Source organism: Alosa alosa, chromosome 4 (assembly GCF_017589495.1).
Source record: "Alosa alosa isolate M-15738 ecotype Scorff River chromosome 4, AALO_Geno_1.1, whole genome shotgun sequence".
Lineage (NCBI taxonomy): Eukaryota > Metazoa > Chordata > Actinopteri > Clupeiformes > Clupeidae > Alosa > Alosa alosa.
The window spans coordinates 6,699,640-6,718,029 of NC_063192.1; the positions used below are offsets into that span (position 1 = coordinate 6,699,640).

At 43.1% G+C, this 18,390-nt stretch overlaps 1 protein-coding gene across 1 annotated transcript in view; it reads right to left on the bottom strand.

Moving 5' to 3' along the window:
* The window catches only part of chl1a (cell adhesion molecule L1-like a), a 62,872-nt gene that overhangs the window by 37,842 nt on the left and 6,640 nt on the right, over positions 1 to 18,390 (bottom strand). The window contains 3 exon segments of the mRNA XM_048240715.1: positions 151 to 341; positions 651 to 759; positions 1,245 to 1,445. Coding sequence (XP_048096672.1) covers positions 151 to 341; positions 651 to 759; positions 1,245 to 1,326 — 382 coding nt within the window. The 5' untranslated portion in view covers positions 1,327 to 1,445.

Sequence of the window (18,390 nt, forward strand, 5' to 3'; positions counted from 1 at the left end):
TATAATAAAAATGCTAAGGATGTACTTGACAATTGAGAAGTATTTGTTATGCCATCTTTGCTATGGCACTTCTAGAGTCATTTTTTCATACTATAACCTTGAAATAAATAACCCTGCATGCTTCAGCTGTAGCAATGCTGCTCCACTTACTGGGTACAATAAACTGGGTCTCCTCTGTTATGGCAGTTCCTAGTTCGTTGGACGCGTAGCATCGGTACTTCCCACGGTATTCAGAGGTGTGTTTATTGTTGGGGATCACAAAGGTCCCGGAGTTCGGGTGCGTCTGAAGCCGAGGATCGCGCCGTGGGTCAAAGTGCTGCCCGTCTCTTGTCCATCGGTATCTGCCACGGGTTAAAAAAAATAGATTTTTTTCTCACTGACTTGGAGACACAACAGAAATAGTAATATGCCATATAGCATATACAAACTCTACAATCACTTAATCTGACTGGTTTCTCATTGATGTAATAAAACAAAACAAATATGGATATGTCTTAGTACTGTAGTATATGGCAAATACTTTATGTCATATATACTGTATATGCCCCTGTCCAGGACAGTTCATTCTCCCAGTGGTATGTGTTAACCGAGTGAGTGTAAATCTTATACAGTGACGGTAGCACTTGTGTAGTATGCAGTGTTGCACTCACGCTGGCTGCGGGTTGCCTTTGGCTTCGCACTTCAGAGTGAAACTCTCATCAAACGGGAAGGCAATCAAGAAGCTGGGCGCCTTTGCCGTGATGGTTGGCAGCTGTTCCACTGGAAAAAAAAAAAAAAAAAAAAAAAAGAGAAACGAGAACAGTCAAAGAGCGGATGGAATGCTGGTTGGTTGGTCTGGTTGGAGAATAATTGGAGTGGCAGAGATGGATACAGTGGATGCAGGAAGGACTAGAGCCCTGGAGGAGAGACATTAGATACAGATAAATCCAGCACTTGGAGGAATTGGGAGATGTTGGGAATGACAGCAGTCCACTACAGCACACTGAATTGCATGGGGTCTGCCAGGGGACTGCGTGTGCTACTGAGCTACTGAGCATCTACCAAGAGGACATGCCAGAGTGAGGATTCATGGAGAATGTGAGTGCAGACACACACACACACACACACACACACACAAAATACAAACAGACAGAGACATAGTAGACACACACTTACACAGACACACACAAACAACACAATCCAACAGAATGACGCCCTCTGTCTCACAAATGTGAGTGTAGACACACACACACACACACACTCACCTTCTAGGGGGATGTGGAGCCCAAAGACGGTGGACGACAAGGCCAGGAGGAGGCCCAGGCAATGACCCCACAGCGGCCTCATCACCCACACTGTGACGGAGCTGACGATATGAGGGTGACGTGACAGGAGGGACAAATCTTGCTTCAATGCTGTGGCCTCTTAACTCCTCCAATGATGGCTTAGGTTAACAAACATCAGAGCTGCAAGGAAATGGGAAATGAATGACATGTTACTTATTGCTTCTTAATGCCTCCCTGTAATATTACAGCTATTTGGTCATGCAGCTGGTGTTGAGTGGGTTTTCTTTTTAGAAGCAGCTTTAAACAGTTTTGCCGTTTTTACCATGTAATCATAGACCGGCAGCAAGATGAGTCTGAGAGCTCTTTGCATTTGCTCTGACAGATCCATCTGCTCACCCTCCCATTGAAACGGGTTGAAATGTGTCTGAAATATGGGGAGGGCTTTATGTGATGACAGACTGAGGAGCGCTGCTAAAACAATTTTGTAGACAATCAATGGCTGTGCTGATCACAACACTCTCTTTAAGAATACTGGTAAACAACAACATTTAAAACCTTTGTTGACAAGAAACATGTGTTTACAGCACTTTTGAAACGTTTAATATAATGTTTATTTCAACCACTGGTTGCACCTCTAGGGTCCAAAACAATTCTCAATTAAGAAGACTGATGATGATTGCAATAATATGGAACAGAATTTTGTTGTACTTTACGGTGTAGTTCCTTTGCCAGGTGTGATTCATGATTGCTGGAAAAAGCTTGAAACTGAATTATAAGACAACTATGGTCTAAGAACAACCTGGGGCTTTTTTTGGATAAATATGATCAAAAAAATCTTGCCAACTGCAGCTTTAAAGGCACTGACAAGGCTCAAAATATCAATCTGTGATACTGTGGAGAGGGTCCATACTCTCTAAAAACATATCATCTGTGGTACTGTGGAGAGGGTCCATACTCTAAACAATCATTTGTAAGAGTACAGAAAGGGTATTGTGCAGTACTAAAATTCTTCTGGTTGTTGCCATCTGGCTGAGAAAAGTCCATACAAGTTGATTACCGAATACAGCACAAGCTACTGCCAATGGAAACAAAAGGAGGAGAGTTTGGCTTATATGCACTCTCTTCTCACAAGAGACAGCAACTTCAATAACATCAAGGCAATGCAATGACTGACACAGTCTTTTTTATACCCTTTCATACAGGTAAAAATACTTCAATTTGTCTGCAGAGACCCTATGCAGCCTAGTTAATGGCTTAAAAGGGTGACTTACTTAGCAGTAAATCAGCAAAGCAAAGCTGTCACCAAAGGCTATGCTACCATTTCGTTGTAAATTGATATTCCAGTCTTACTCAAAACTGCAATGTTGTTTTGGTCTCCAACAAAATATACACTCATTATCATCCAATAATAGACTGCATGTTGTTCTTAGGTAGAGTTTTCCTTTAAGTTTCTAACACATCAATGAGTGCTTTGTCAATACACAGAAAGTGGCAGCCGTGGCCTACTGGTTATTGCTTCGGACTTGAAACCTAAGGGTTGCCGGTTCGAACCCCGACCAGTAGGCACGGCTGAAGCGCCCTTGAGGAATGCACCTAACCCCTCACTGCTCCCCGAGCGCCGCTGTTGATGCAGGCAGCTCACTGCGCTGGGATTAGTGTGTGCTTCACCTCACTGTGTATTCACTGCGTGCTGAGTGTGTTTCACTAATTCACGGATTGGGATAAATGCAGAGACCAAATTTCCCTCACAAGATCAAAAGAGTACTTATACTTATACACATAATACAATGTTCCTTTTAGTCCTCTGGCCTTTCTTTAAACTGTTCAGTACTATTAGATCTTTAGATCAGAGTTTTTGGTTACACTTTACTTGACAGTATCGACATGATATCGACAAGAGTGACATGACACTGTCATGAACATGATATCAACAATGGCATAAAGTTTATGACAAAACGCTTCTGTCATTAAGTGTCATTCGGTTTTTGTCATAACAAGTTAGGGTTAGGATTAGAGTTAGGGTTAGGGTTAGGTTTAGGGTTAGGATTAGGGTTAGAGGTTAGGATTAGGGTTAGGGTTCATGTGTCATGACAGTGTCATGTGTTCATGACAGTGTTATGTCACTCTTATATCAATATAGTCAAGTAAAGTGTTATCGAGTTTTTCACATAAATGCCAAACAAAAAAACTATAACTCATATCATTTTCAACACACAACATCAACCGGCAGACAAGGGAAACTGTTTTTAAAACAATATCTATCCTGTGCATTAGGATTATTTGGCAGATAATGTCGGATTAACAGGTATTGTCTGTGGTTGAGTGACTAAATGCTTGCCCAGTGCCAGCATGCCAAAGGCTCATACCACACTTAATCGCTCAGTCACACGACATGCAGCAACAAAGGGCCGCACCTGCCTGCATCTCCCTACTATAAAGCGCTTCCTACGGCCCAGACAGCAGTAGCCAGAGGTTACACTTAAAAGGCCTGTCCGTCCCCTCAGCCATTAGCTGCTCCTTAAAAACAGGGCTGGGGAGGATTTTTTGAAAGGTCTCTAAAACCAGTAGATGTTTCCAGTCAAAGTGAAAGGCCACACAGGACTCATGACATTTTGCAAATGGAAAGCAGCCTTTTCTCAGAGAAGGCCAGATACTGGCACAAGGGAAAAGCTGAAATGGGTTACATGTGTAGGGTAATATCCACAAAGTGAATTTTGTTATAGGAAGTCCAATAAACACAGAGGCTCATCATTAAAGGAATGTTCCGGAGCAAAAACAACATAAGGTCTATTTCAGAAGCTAACAGGTTCAAAATGTAGTTTGAGAGCATAATTACATTAATTGGTAGAGTTTTGAGCAAGAACGTTGTTTGCACTAACACCATTGTCTTACAGTGAAGGCGAACCGGGCATACGCTCACGTCAAAAACAAACTATTTTACACCACTGACAATGTTCAAAATAGAATGACACTTCTGTGGTAGTGTGGTGAGGTTGTCTACAGACAAATCTAAGTATTGTAAACATATGTAATGAAAGTAGTAAAATTATAATAATATATAAACAAAACAATGTCAACTTCAAAGGTAGCACATTTCATATCCTGTTCAAGGAAGTAGCAGCAAAACTTTAAAGGTAGCAAATCAAGTGTATGGTTTTATAGTTGGATGACAACCCTGATATACCAAATGAACAACACAACAATTCATCAAAATAGCTCAGTCAACTGGAGCCCTTTAATCATTCCAATCAATTAGTAACAAAGTAGAGATTCCAGAATCCTCAGCAGATGGTAGAACAGTAGAATAAAATAGAATGGTGGAAAACATAGAATGGAATAGAATAGGATAGAATCCAGTGGGGTTCACATGGTACAGGGTAGACTAGAGAAAAACTGAGGGGATAAAGTTGGTTATCCAATAGTGCAATAAGAATCATTAATCTGTATCTTTACTTTAATAATAATGAAGTGGGGCAGACAAAAATAAATAAAAACAGAGAGGGAGAGAAAGAGAGAGGAAGTCAGAGAAATAGAGAAAGTCAGAGAAGCATGCAAAAGAGGGAGTGATTGTTAGCAAATCACTTTTATGGGGCCATGCTTGACTTAGGTGACAGATGAAAGGGACTTAGCATTGTATACAGCGACAAGAGCACCATGTGATGTTGAGTTTACTTCTCAAACAGACACGTTTGCACATCAGTTTTCAAGGACACTACTTCAACAGACCTTTTCTCTCTGTCAAAGAAGATTCTTACTAGTAAATACAAGCTAAAAATCTGATGTCTTAATTAAAGAAATCACAGTACCTTCACAAACATCGAATGCAGAAGGATCAGACAAAAGCATTAAAAAAACAACTACACATAAGCATAAGAGGGGATTCTTCTTTTCTAATCTGAGACAGGGTACTCCTAGCTGACCACATGGCCTGTTGTTTAGTGTGTAAATCCAAGGGATTGTCTTCTCAGAGCCCGCTGTTAGAGACCACAAGCTGGCCACAACTTACTTCAAAAACTACTGTCACAGAATGCTACTCTGCTAGCTAACTTTGTTACACACTGCCTGAACGCATAATCATTAAAAAAGGCATAGCCAAAATGCATGTAAATGTGTACTTACTGTTGTGTAATTTTCAGTGTCACGACAAGAGAAATATCCATGGTTCAATTAAAAATGTGGTCCTCAGCAGGAGAGACAAACTCACTCCACACTAGTCTCACACACGCATATGGAACTAAAAAAGTGTTCCCCTCCCTCCACCTCCCTCTCACACCCCTCCAGGCAAAGCGTTTGTGTGAGTGTGTGTGCGTGTGTGTGTATGTGTGTTTCAGGAACACCTCTCACACACCCCGTCACTCTGCCTAGCCTGCAGAGAGAGAAAGGAAAAGAGAGAGAGAATAGAGAGAGAGAGAGAGAGAGAGAGAGAGAGAGAGAGAGAGAGTTTGAAGCACTCCAGAGCAGAGACATATGTCCGCAAAGCCTCTCTCCCTGAGAAGAGGCTCGGTAAGCCTTCAAGAATGAGCCTGATAAAGCCAGATTGGGGGCTATTCACAGTCCATTAATGAAGGGATGAGGAAGAGCAGGAATGCTTGCCCTGCTTAAGTCTGCCATGACACCCTCACTCCAGACCTGTAGTTAGCATAACTCCTCCGCCTGGCGACCTGTTTGTCCTTTACGGCTCCACTACAAAACACAGACTGCAGCCCAGCACTTAAATGTGACTCCTAGGTGTTTGCTGTGATTAAAAAACACTAACACGAGTGCAGGTGGTTGCCATTCTTAGCATCTTGGCACAGCATTTGTACTGCTTTGATTACTGACAGTGCATTGCAGCAGCTGACTAAATCCTCTTAGAGAGGAAAAAGACTATCGTCTTAATTCCCAAAGCCCTTTTAGTCCTCACAGATGCACACACGAGGCTGAAACTAGGGTTTCTCCATATGCATGCATGCACACAGTAATAAGCTTGTCATGTCAAAGCTTTAAACAGTTTGTGTGTACATAGTATTGTTTGCTTTCTGTCCTCCTCTTCAATGTTTTGTTTTTTTCTGTCTCTCCCGTCAGCTGGGTGGCATTCAAATCCTCGGAGTTGCTAAGAGGAGGTTCTGAAACATGCCAAGCATGAGCATGTCAAGATCAACATAGATCCATTAGTGACATTGGTGGTGTACACACACGGGATGCCAATGCACACACACACACACACACACACACACACACACACTGTACAAAGCCCACCTGCCAGGCATCAACTCACTACTGCGCAAACAATGCCATATGGACAGCCTAGGGCTGGGCAACTCAACAGCTCAAGAAACCATCGGGACACAGACGTCCTCATATGATCCAAGAGCTTTCACTGAATGAGAACCTTTGTGAGAGGCCACAAATGTGCTCATCTGGGAGGATCAGAGGTTCATCACAAAGACACACACACACACACACACACACACACACACACACACACACACACACACAAACACACACACAAAAAAAAACCCACAGACACACACACACACACACACTCATCAAAAACATAACCACAGACATGAAAGTAAACACACACACACACACACACACACACACAAAGCAAAGAAAAGCACACTGACACACGCACACACACACACACACACACACACACACACACACACACAAACGCACATAAACACACACACACACACACAAATCCACAAATGAAACCACAAATTTGATAACACACATACCAAACCGTCAGTTATTCACAGTTATCCAGCAGTAAAGAGAGAGAGATTTGTATACTAACACAGAATGAGTGTAGGTGTAGGTGACCTTAGACCGCTGCCTCTAACAGCCTTGATCTCATGGTGTTGGGCCTTGCCAATAAAAGCAACAGAATAATGCAGCCTGGAGCACATGAATAATTGTCCTGCACTCTGAACAGAAAATATACAGCTGACGCTTTCCACATGCTGATAAACCTCACCGATAAAAAAAAAACCCCAGCTCAACCTCAACATGCTGGAGGTCAGGGAAGTATTTCATTTAGAGGTCGGACTCACCCCTGCATCAGACGCCTGCTGGATTCAGAGGAAAAAAAGTAACAAGATACATACAACTAGTTCAGCAGTTCAGGTGCTCTCGTCTGAGCTTGTAAATCGGCAAACAAATATCTCCCCAGCCAGATGACAGATAGATAGCCTCTCCTGGCGATTCGTCCACGGCGGCATGTTCCCACTGCTCCTCGCCTAATCCCCCTTATATTCTCTGTGGTTCTTGCTGAGCATCTTGTGTCAGACGGGCGGCTTTGATCACAACGCAGTAAAATTGAGCGTGGGGGAGAAACACACAAAAAAGGGAAAACGAAAACAAGCTGGAAATCTTAAAAGACGATAAACAAGAAAAAACATTTACAAGCAGAACCACAATTCCACATCACTTGGAACTGGGAATGTAAAGCAGAACGTGGAGGTCTGTATGTCTTCACCAAATAGACATACTGTTCTTTATGATCATGTTGGATGTCAGCCTACACCTGTTGTTCATAGACTGTAAATTATTATGTATCCATTCACACCATCAATCCTTGTGGCACCTGTAGCACTTTAATGACCAGCACGATTGAAGCTGTATTTATATCTCTCATACTTAGCTATAAACATATGTGCACACATGACTCGCGAAACAAGATCCTGTCTCTGCAGATAATTGTCTTGTTAACCCTACATCACTCATGTGCATGAATACAATTTATCAGTTCATTGGAATTTCATGTGGAATCTCTCTCTCTCTCTCACATGTGTGCGTGCACGAACACACACACAAACACGAAAATCATAGCTATCTTTTTTTATGTGTGTGCATTTTTACAACTGTGTACCTTTGATGTGTGTGTTTGCGTGGTTACAACCTGTCCATCTAGAAGAGTGCAGCCTACTATGTGCGTGTGAGGGCATCAATAAGAAGCCAAAAGTCTTTCTTCACTATTCTTCACTGCCAAAACAAATGGGAAATCACACGAATGCAACACTACTTCCACAAACTCCACAAACATGTTCAGCCTGTTTGTGAAACACAGTGTGCCAACTCGTGTGACAAATGCACCTTCCAAAAGACAAATGGAACAGTAGCTGCAACCTGCAAATCTAGTTAAGGAGTCTAAAGATACATACTGTACATGCCTGTACATATAATGTTATTTACTTCAACTCTTCACAACTCTCTTCCAATCTGAACTTTTTTTTAAAAGTACCTCTGTGTAATTTGCATAGAGCGTATGCGTATGCATATGCAGACATGCACAAACACAGACACACACACGCACATACAAACACACACACGCACACACACACAAACATGCACAGTCACACACACACACAATTGGCAAAAGTGAGAAGCCCTCTTTCCCTCAGGCCATTTAACAAAATAAATCAACTTCTTAGCCTGTAACCCCCTCTCTTCATGTCCTGTGTGAGTGTGTGCGGTGTGTGTGTGTGTGTGTGTGTGTGTGTGTGTGTGTGTGTGTGTGTGTGTGTGTGTGTTAATCTGAAGAGAGGTGAATTTTGATGTTTAATTGCAGAACCTGAGATACCACTGCTGATCTCTTCTAGGAACTGAGTTATAAGATAAAGATTGCACTCATCCTGTTTTGAACTACTTTCTTGGCGAGAAAAATAGGACATGCACAGGCCCATAACCTGACCAAACACACCAAAAATGCCAACGGATATGCACTTTCCTGCCCGTGCACATACACACATACACACGCACGCATGCACGCACACACACACACACACACACACACACACACATGCCCACTCCTATATCCCTCACACCCTCCCACACTGTTAAGCCCCTTTGCACCTCCACTGGCCCTGCAGTGACAGTGCAACAGCCTTTGGGTGATGCAGGGGCAGAATCAGCCTAATTGTCCACACCTGAGTGGACGTGGATAAAAAGGCCATGAGTTTGGCTTCAGAGGTAGGCTTGTATTTCCCTCCACACCTGAGCGCACCATGCTCATGTGTGTGTTGCTCATGTGCGTGTTGCTTGCAATAAAATACTGTATTTTTGAACTCTGTTTACAACATGCATGAAAATACCCTCTCAAACCTCTCTACCTGCATATAGCTCTTTCTCTCTTTTTCTCTCTCTCTCTCTCTTTCACACACACACACACACACACACACACTATAACACTACAGCTGTCTTTAGAGAAAAAAACCTGTAATACCAGTATTGAGCGCAGATCATCCTCGGGCTAAATACAAGCCAACAGAACGTGGAGAAAGTGTGTGTGTGTGTGTGGATGTTTCTCAGATATCACACACCTGCCCATTTCACACATCAAAATGTCAGCCCGCACGTACAGTGTCATTTCAAAATGTGCATGAGTGCTGATTGCATCATAGCCATTCCTGTGGTCCATATCTTAGCTATTTATTAGGCCATAGTGCTTCTCCGCTTACAATGAATGGACAGCTCAGTTATGTGAAAAATTACGTCCATTTATACTTAAATACTTATAATGTGCCCGCCCAGACAGAGATAAGATAGAGTGAAAAGTAACGGGACAGGATGAAATACTGTGCTGTGAAATAATCTGTTATACGATATCACAAACTGTAAGAACCAACATTACTTCACTCTCAGATTACGCAAGATTTACAGTAAGAATTTCATCCTTGATTTACCTCACCCTTCCCTCCATGGCATCAAACACTGTGCACTCTAGAACCATTTTAGATGTCATATTAGATACTGTATGTGTGTGATAGCAAGGTGTGATCTGATTACCCTGTGATTACCCTGTAAAAGACACATAGACTATGTGCTTTTAACCAAAGCGACTTACAACTCTTTTGAGATGCCAAGCAGCCCACAGCAGAAAGCCCAATAGCACGCATGAGGAGGCTGCTCTGTCATTACTGGGATCCTCAAAGTTTGGTGACAAGAGGGTGGTGGCATGCATTGTAGACACATTCCTGGACAGAGAGGCTGGGAGGGGAGGGGGTAGTGTCTCTGTGTGCGTGTGAGTGTGTCTGTGTGTGTGTGTGTGAAAGCTATGTTAAGTGGTAAGTAGAGCTGCTTAATTTGTCCAACGCCACAAACACACACCGTCAGACTACCGGTGTAGATTCAAATGTAACACTCCTGTAGGTCACATCTGTTAACCCATACAACAGGTTTTCAGTTGCAACATAAGTGAACATGGCTGGTTGATGAGGCGTTTGTATGTGATTTGGTTGTGTGTGTGTGTGTGAACAGTATGTGTGTGTGTGTGTGTGTGTGTGTACACACGTGTGTATTTTTTGCATTTATGTGTTTAAAGATGACATCTTTCCTACATAAGAAAGTAAGCAAGTAGATAAATAAATACACTTGAATAAATAAGTAAATAAATAAATACACACAATTCTAAACTTGGGTCCGCTCTCACCCCCTCAGATAAAGAAACCCTAAAGCCCTCCATCCCCTTTTCAGAGGTTTTGCTGTTGAAGGTGCCAATCACGGCGCTGGCAGCTCAGCTCAAGGTGTGCCCCGTGTAGGCACTGGCTGGAGGCTGTTTAATCAGTGCCCAGCACCTGCTGCCGTAGCGGTGGAATCTAGGATGCAGGCGCGACCAGTGCCATCCCGCTTCCTCCTCCTTCCCTGTGAGCGCACGTGCGACACGGCCCACTACTGGCCCCCGAGCGCAGGCTGGCAGCGGCAGAAGGACACGCGGCAGAGAGAGAGAGCCACTTGGCTAATCGCGGCCGCCGGCCGGTGGTGCGGATAAGGAAATCAGCGCTTTTCACCCACACGCCGTACACATCCGTCTCCTCCTCTCCTCCTCTCCTCCTCTTCTCCTCTCCTCCTCTCCTCCTCCTCTTCTCCTCTCCTCCTCTCCTCCTCTTCTCCTCTCCTCCTCTCCTCCTTTCTCTCTCTTCTCCTTTCTTTCACCACTAGCTTTTAGTAGCTGACTGGCACCCGCGTTCCCATTTCACTTATTTATTCATTTTAATTTATTTATTTATTTATCTATTTGTTCATTTATCTATTTTATTTTTTTCCTCCTGCCAGTGCCCACACACACACACACACACACACAGTGGAAGAATTTTTAGCTTAAATGTCTGTAAAAAGTCTGAAATAAGGTTTGTCTTTCTCATTAGTAGTTTATTAATGCATTAGGCAATCAGGATACAGAGACAAAGTCTGTGCACCCAAGAGACTATCAGTTGTTTCTCACACACACATTTATACCTCGCACAGTATCATAATCTCATTGCATCATTGTACCATTACACCCTCTCTGCACATACACATGACTTGGTCAATACAATGGGTTATTTAAGAATCAAGGACATTAAGAACATTTCTAACGTCATACAACACATGATTTGCCATCGGAACATTAGTTATTGAAACAGAAGTATCAATTAATAAGAACTTTAAGAACTAGATTAGTGTCAAACAGAAAGAATGAATTCACACTGCACAGGAGAGTCCATTCAAAAGTGTACAGAAACACAAGTATCAAATCAAAAAGGTTAAGGTCCCTCTTTCATTTTTCCCTCACAACACACACACACACACACACACACACACACACACACACACACACACACACACACACACACACACACACACACTCCAATAGGTGTAGGGACAGTAACTACTAAAGAAACTACTGTATGAATGAGGGGAAGGCAAACCCAGGTTTCATGATTAATGGTGTTCTATGTTTTCCAAAGAGTGAGAGAGGACGTGGAGGAATGGAGTGGGTGCTGGAGAGACAGCTGTGGGGTGCCCGGGTATGGCCTGTGCACAGTTCTGAATACAGTCCTGAAGTGCACACACACTATAATGGTCTAAATTTACCTTTGTGTGCGCCAGCCAGGGGAGAGGGGAGAAAAAATAAATCTTTTGTGCGCAGGTATAAAGGCTATGGCTGGAGAGTATAGAACCATTGCACCTGGAGTCCTTTCTAGTCACAGCTACAGTCACTCTTTTGAAAACTGAACCTTTCAAAAGAGTTACTGTTGGACTCCATTTCCATACTCCACCAGCAAATTCATAACAGACAGGGTGAAAAGCATTAAACGTGTACATGCATGCTGGAACCTGTTGTGCTAGCGGTGATTATGGGTGGGTGGGACACAGCCTAGAGTATTGAACAGTACTGAACAACATCCAGTACAAAACTTTCTCCTCTAGACATTCTTTAAATACCCACACACTCCAGTAGCGTGCCACAACACAAACTGTGCGGGGGACTGAGAAGGTAAACAGGCATGTTAGGGCTGTCAGAAATACTCAAGAGAGCAATTCCCTCCCGCTCAATCTCAGATCTTTACAGACCACAGCACAAACAGCCGTCTGTACACAGAACATAAAACAGTACTGACAGATAATGCATGATGGCTGGTGGCAGACTGCTCGCTTTCAATTTCTTGTCTCAATATAAACATACCTCTCTGGTCCCATCTCAGAAAGAAAAAGGGGAAAAAGAAAAAATAAGAAAAAATGTTTATCTGTTAGGAAATGTAACTTCCCATTCTAGAACACACAAGTGAAGATTGGATTGTCAGGATCAGATCTCAATGGCAGCTTCCAATGACAAGTTTCAGAAAGTTCCATGTAGGAACATGTCTGATTTTGCTCCATACAGTTCACATTTATTTGTCATAATGCACAATATGTCAAGGACAACTGTACAATGACATTAGTGGTGGAACTTTTGCAGTAAGGCTCAGGTATTCTACAGCTGTAAAAACTGTATACCAATATATAGAAGAGCACTTACGAGTTTAGAACCTTCTCCTTGCTGATTCTTTATAGAGCCTTTAAGGCTGTCAGCCGTACAGCAGTTATCACCTTTTATTCTTTAATTTAAACCTTCCATGGTTCTAAGCAAACCTTTTCCCTGGAGCCTTGCCAAGGAGCCATTTTGCCCTCCTTTCTGTGAGCGTGTCCCTCTGTGCCAACACGGCTTAAGCACATCCTCACAAGAGGCACGGAGGTCAAAGCCCTCGTCTGCATTCTGTGGCGCTGCTAGACGTGTGTGTGGCCACCAAACGACTGGCCGCCTCTGCATCACGTTACACGGTGTCGTGACATGGGAACCCCTTGAAAGAGTGGTTAGGGTCTGGTGGCATTAGCATTTTGGAAGGGGGTGAATGAGTCTGTTTGTTCTAGCCGTCGCGCCTCGCTGAGGGGGCTCTATTAGACGCCTGCTTTAGGGGGCACTACAGGTTGGGTTGGAGATCGAGGAGGATAGGACACACACACACACACACAAATAAAACATTTTGTATGATTTTTTTTTTACTTTTGCCGTGACTGTGATCTTCAACCTATTACAATATCAAAAGCTTTATGATATGATGTCAGACATGACACCAATTACATGCACATATATTTAGCACGCTCTCGTAAAACTGTCGCACACAGGCATCCGACTGGCACCCACCCTCCACTGTCTCTTGGGTCCCATTAAAGGCTTGCAACATCACTGCCTATGGCACTATACTATCACAGGGTGGTGGCAACACGCCCTGATACCAGGAAAAATGTTGATGTCATTTACAGTAATTCAGCTCCACTCACATACAAAGACATAAAAACATTAATGTTGAGTAATCCAACAGTTAAATAAACAAATAAAGACATTTTGAATAACAAGTTAAGATTGTCTGTGGAGAGTAAGATTTTGGAACTAGCTGGAAGTAACTACCTAACTCCCTAAATAAATATATCCAAGATAAATAGACAACTAAGTAGTTAAATACATAAATAATAAACAAGGATAGACATAGAGAAATATATAATTGACATGTTAACATCTGTAAGTGTTGTGTGTTTGTTTGAAAAAGAGTGACAAGTGTGCAAACAAAATGTTTTTGTCCTTATACACACACACACACCCTTCATTTTCAGATCTTGGGATGACAAGCTGATCAAAGCGGTTTCAGAAACTATGGGATGGCTGTCAAACAATCAGGAGAATTGTATCCTCAACTAATTCCCAAAAGACAGGACTGTGGCAGCCGCAAGATGTTGCACAACCATAATTTTAACACTCCTGTTAGGGCATGTCAGTATAGGGGTGAATACTTTGGACTGCACAGATGAGCTCAATAGTTAAGAACGCTTATCTATGGTTCCGATGTTTTGACATGGGAACTCTTATAAAAATGAAATGCGGCAGATTTGCCAATAATGGCAAACTTCCAGTGAACTTCTGGTGACAAACCTAATTTGCATATGACATTGCTGCAACATGTCCAAAAGCTAACCACAATTGTTTGGCAGAAACCTAACTTGCATGTGAAAATATGACCTTACCGCAAATTTGCTGCAACTGTTCACCAGAAACCTGAAATATTTGTAAGGGAAATCTTCAGTTATAATGGCCAGTCACTGATTTCCACTAACATTGTGCTGTCGTACGGTTTAGTCAGTCCAAAACGGAAAAGAGCAGACATATTATGTCATTAATACATGTATGTGTAGAGATACCAGATAAGGCATTACACAGAGACAATATGGCCTAAAACTGAAGCAGCCAGTCAATACTTTGTATGGGTGTGTGTATCCATACACCATCACACTCCAGGGTTTTCCCTTTCTAATTGGCCACTGGAGACTACTCGGTCATTTCATCTGCTTGCAACTTAACAGTAATTGCACCCATCACAGCTTTCAACTCAATAATGGAGTCAATGCAAAGGAATTGCATTGAGTTTGATTTCCAACGGCTTAAAGCTTCAGTGGAGATTGATGGAAAACTACAGTCCAGTCTAAGCCTGAGGGTAGGGGCTTACTGCAGTGTGTGTGTGTGTGTGTGTGTGTGTGTGTGTGTGTGTGCATGTGTGTATGGCGGGGGTGGGGGTGGTAGGGTGGGGTTTAAATCCTTCACAGTCTTGAGAGAAAACGTGAAGGATAGAGACTCTCTGAATAGGAGGGAGGCATTTGCATATGAATCAAATTCCTTCCAAATAAAATGCATGTTTTTTTTAAAGGAAAGCAGTAGTACTGAAGAAGTGATGGACATATCAGGTCAGACACAGAGAGAGGGACACAATGCCCCAAAGAACAAACTGACTATGGCGGAAACAGAGTCAGACAGTAAAGACTGCTTCTAGAGACTGAATGCATACACACACACACACACACACACACACACACACACACACACACACACACACACACACACACACACACACACACACACACGTACAGTACTGTGTGTTGGGAAAAAGCCTCCGGTTACTGTCCCATACACGCACAGCTAAATGGTCATGGTGACCACACCATGCTATGGGTCTCTTGTAAAAAGGCACCACAGCTGGGAAAGTCCTCCAGTGCCTCAGACACATTGAAGAAGCCAGAGGGGGAGACATGGGAGCAATTTGGGCCATCACACTGGTAAACAGGATGCACACACGAGCACGTCTGTGCCAACTGAATGCCAATTAAAGGGTGGCACACCAGCCGTGAAAATACCCACTCCAACATACCCCATCTAGTGTTGCTCACACACACACACACACACACACACACACACACACACACACACACACACACACACACACACACACAAAATGAGCCTGTCTGTGCCAACCGGATGCAAATTAAAGGGTGACGGCATGTTACTCATTAAAATACCTACTCCAACACACCCCATCTTGTTGGGGACACACATACATGTACACACAAACACACACTCACACACACACAAGCACATAAACAAACATACATTACAGTTCCCTTACTGGGGTGAGAATTCCGGCGACTAACACACTTAGTTACAAACCGATTTTGACTGGAACACAAGAATATGCCCCTTCTGCTTGTGATATACATTACAATATTTCTAAATATTATAAATACTACATCACACATACAGTATTTAAATATATATATATATATATGCAAAAAGATCACATTGATATTTGTAAGGCAGACACATGGGAAATGTTCATGAGTTGATGTAGTTCTATTTAGAAAGCTTATCAGTTAGGCTTTCTTAGCTGCATGTGTCATTTCTGCTTGCTTTAATTTGGAATAACTGAACTGCAGTCAAGTCAACAGTCTGTGATAGGAAATGAACTGTTTATCTTAGCATCCCACTACTTTTCCAGTCACGTTTGCAAGGGAAAGTTGCTCCTTCCTCCAAATCCATAGCTGTGGCTTTGTCTCCAATCCTCTTACCATCTAAAGTCCACACACACTTAACAGAAACATCAGAGACTCCCCACTCTCTCTCTCCATCACCCTCTTTCCCTCTTCCCCACTCTGACTGAAATAACCCTCTCCCAGTCCTCCAGCTCTGATGACACCTCATTTGACTCCAGAGAGAAATCCGGATCTGTATTGAGAGCCTGAGCCTCTGTAGACACTGTGGTGAAGTCTCTCTCTCTTTCTCTGTTTTAAAAAAAACTCATCCTCTCCCTTCCCTACAGTTCCCCATTCCACTCCACTACCATCTCTCCTTCTCTCTCTTTCTCTCCAGTTGAGTCTTCCCTCTCTCCCTCTCTCTCTCAGTTATGACAGCCCTCATCCTCTCCCTTCCCTACAGTTCTCTATTCCACTCCAAACTACCATCTCTCACCTCCCACCAAGTCCTCATCAGCTCAGCCCACTTCCCTTGGCCGACTCCAGGTTCTCCACAACACACTCTCCACTCCACGCCCCTAACCTCCCCACGCCACCCACTGCGAAACCCTCACCTCTCAGCCCTCAGCCGCCACCACCAGGGCTGAGAGGGGCCTCCCACAGTGTGTCGGAGCTGATTCTGGAGTCCAGCCATGTCCGGCCTGGCTCCGGAGATTCATTATGGACTCGTCTCGCTCTCACTCAGCTCTTTCCTAAAGTGCACCAGAACACCAGCCCCATCGACCCATTTGATACGTGAACTTAACTTCTGGACTCTGGTTGCTGAGCCTCTCTTCTTTCAAAGCTGACTTGAGGTTGACTACTCTGCTACTATTTTTGTTAAAACAATCAAGCAACAGCAACAACATATACAGTACACAGTGCTGTGAAAAAGTATAAGTATACATACTCTTTTGATCCCGTGAGGGAAATTTGGTCTCTGCATTTATCCCAATCCGTGAATTAGTGAAATACACTCAGCACACAGTGAGGTGAAGCACACACTAATCCCGGGGCAGTGAGTTGCCTGCACTAACAGCGGCACTCAGGGAGCAGTGAGGGGTTAGGTGCCTTGCTCAAGGGCACTTCAGCCGTGCCTACTGGTCGGGGTTCGAACCGGCAACCCTCCGGTTACAAGTCCGAAGCGCTAACCAGTAGGCCACCGCTGCTCCCCTTCACAGTAAAATGTTTCTGATAATCAAACTAATTTTAATATTAGACAAAGATAACCAGAGTAATCGCAAAATGCAGTTTTTAAATGATGATAACGATTTCATTTCTTGAAGCCGTATGTGAAAAAGTAATTGCCCCCTTTGTTACTAAATTAACCAACTAACGGAATTGAATTGATAATAAGATTCAACTTCACTAAATACACACAGGCGTGATTACTGCCAACTCTGTTGAATCTAAACATTATTTAAATAGAACCTGTCTGGCGATGTGAAGTTGGCTAAAAGGTCTCAAATAGCAGCACATGATGCTTTGATCTAAAGAAATTCAAGAACAGATGACAAACAAAGTCATTGACATATATCAGTCTGGAAAGGGTTACAAAGCCATTTAAGGCTCTGGGACTCCAGCGAACCATGATGAGCCATTATCTACAAATGGATAAAACTTGAAACGGTCATGAAGCTTCCCAGGAGTGGCCAGTCTACCAAAATTCCTCCAAGACTGCAACGACAACTCATCCAGGAGGTCACAAAAGAACCCAGACTAACATCTAAGAACTGCAGGCCTCACTTGAATCAATCAATAAGCTCAATAAGGTCAGTGTTCATGATTCCACAATAAGAGAGATACTGGGCCAAAATGGCATCCACAGAAGAGCTGCTAGGTGAAAACCAAGTCTTTTCGGGTAATTTTCTGTGGACTGATGAGTCAAAAAGTGGAACTTTTTAGAAGACGTGTGTCGTTACATCTGGTATCACTGCATTCCACAATAAGAGCATCATACCAACAGTTAACCACGGTGGTGTGACGGTCTGGGGCTGTTTTACTGCTT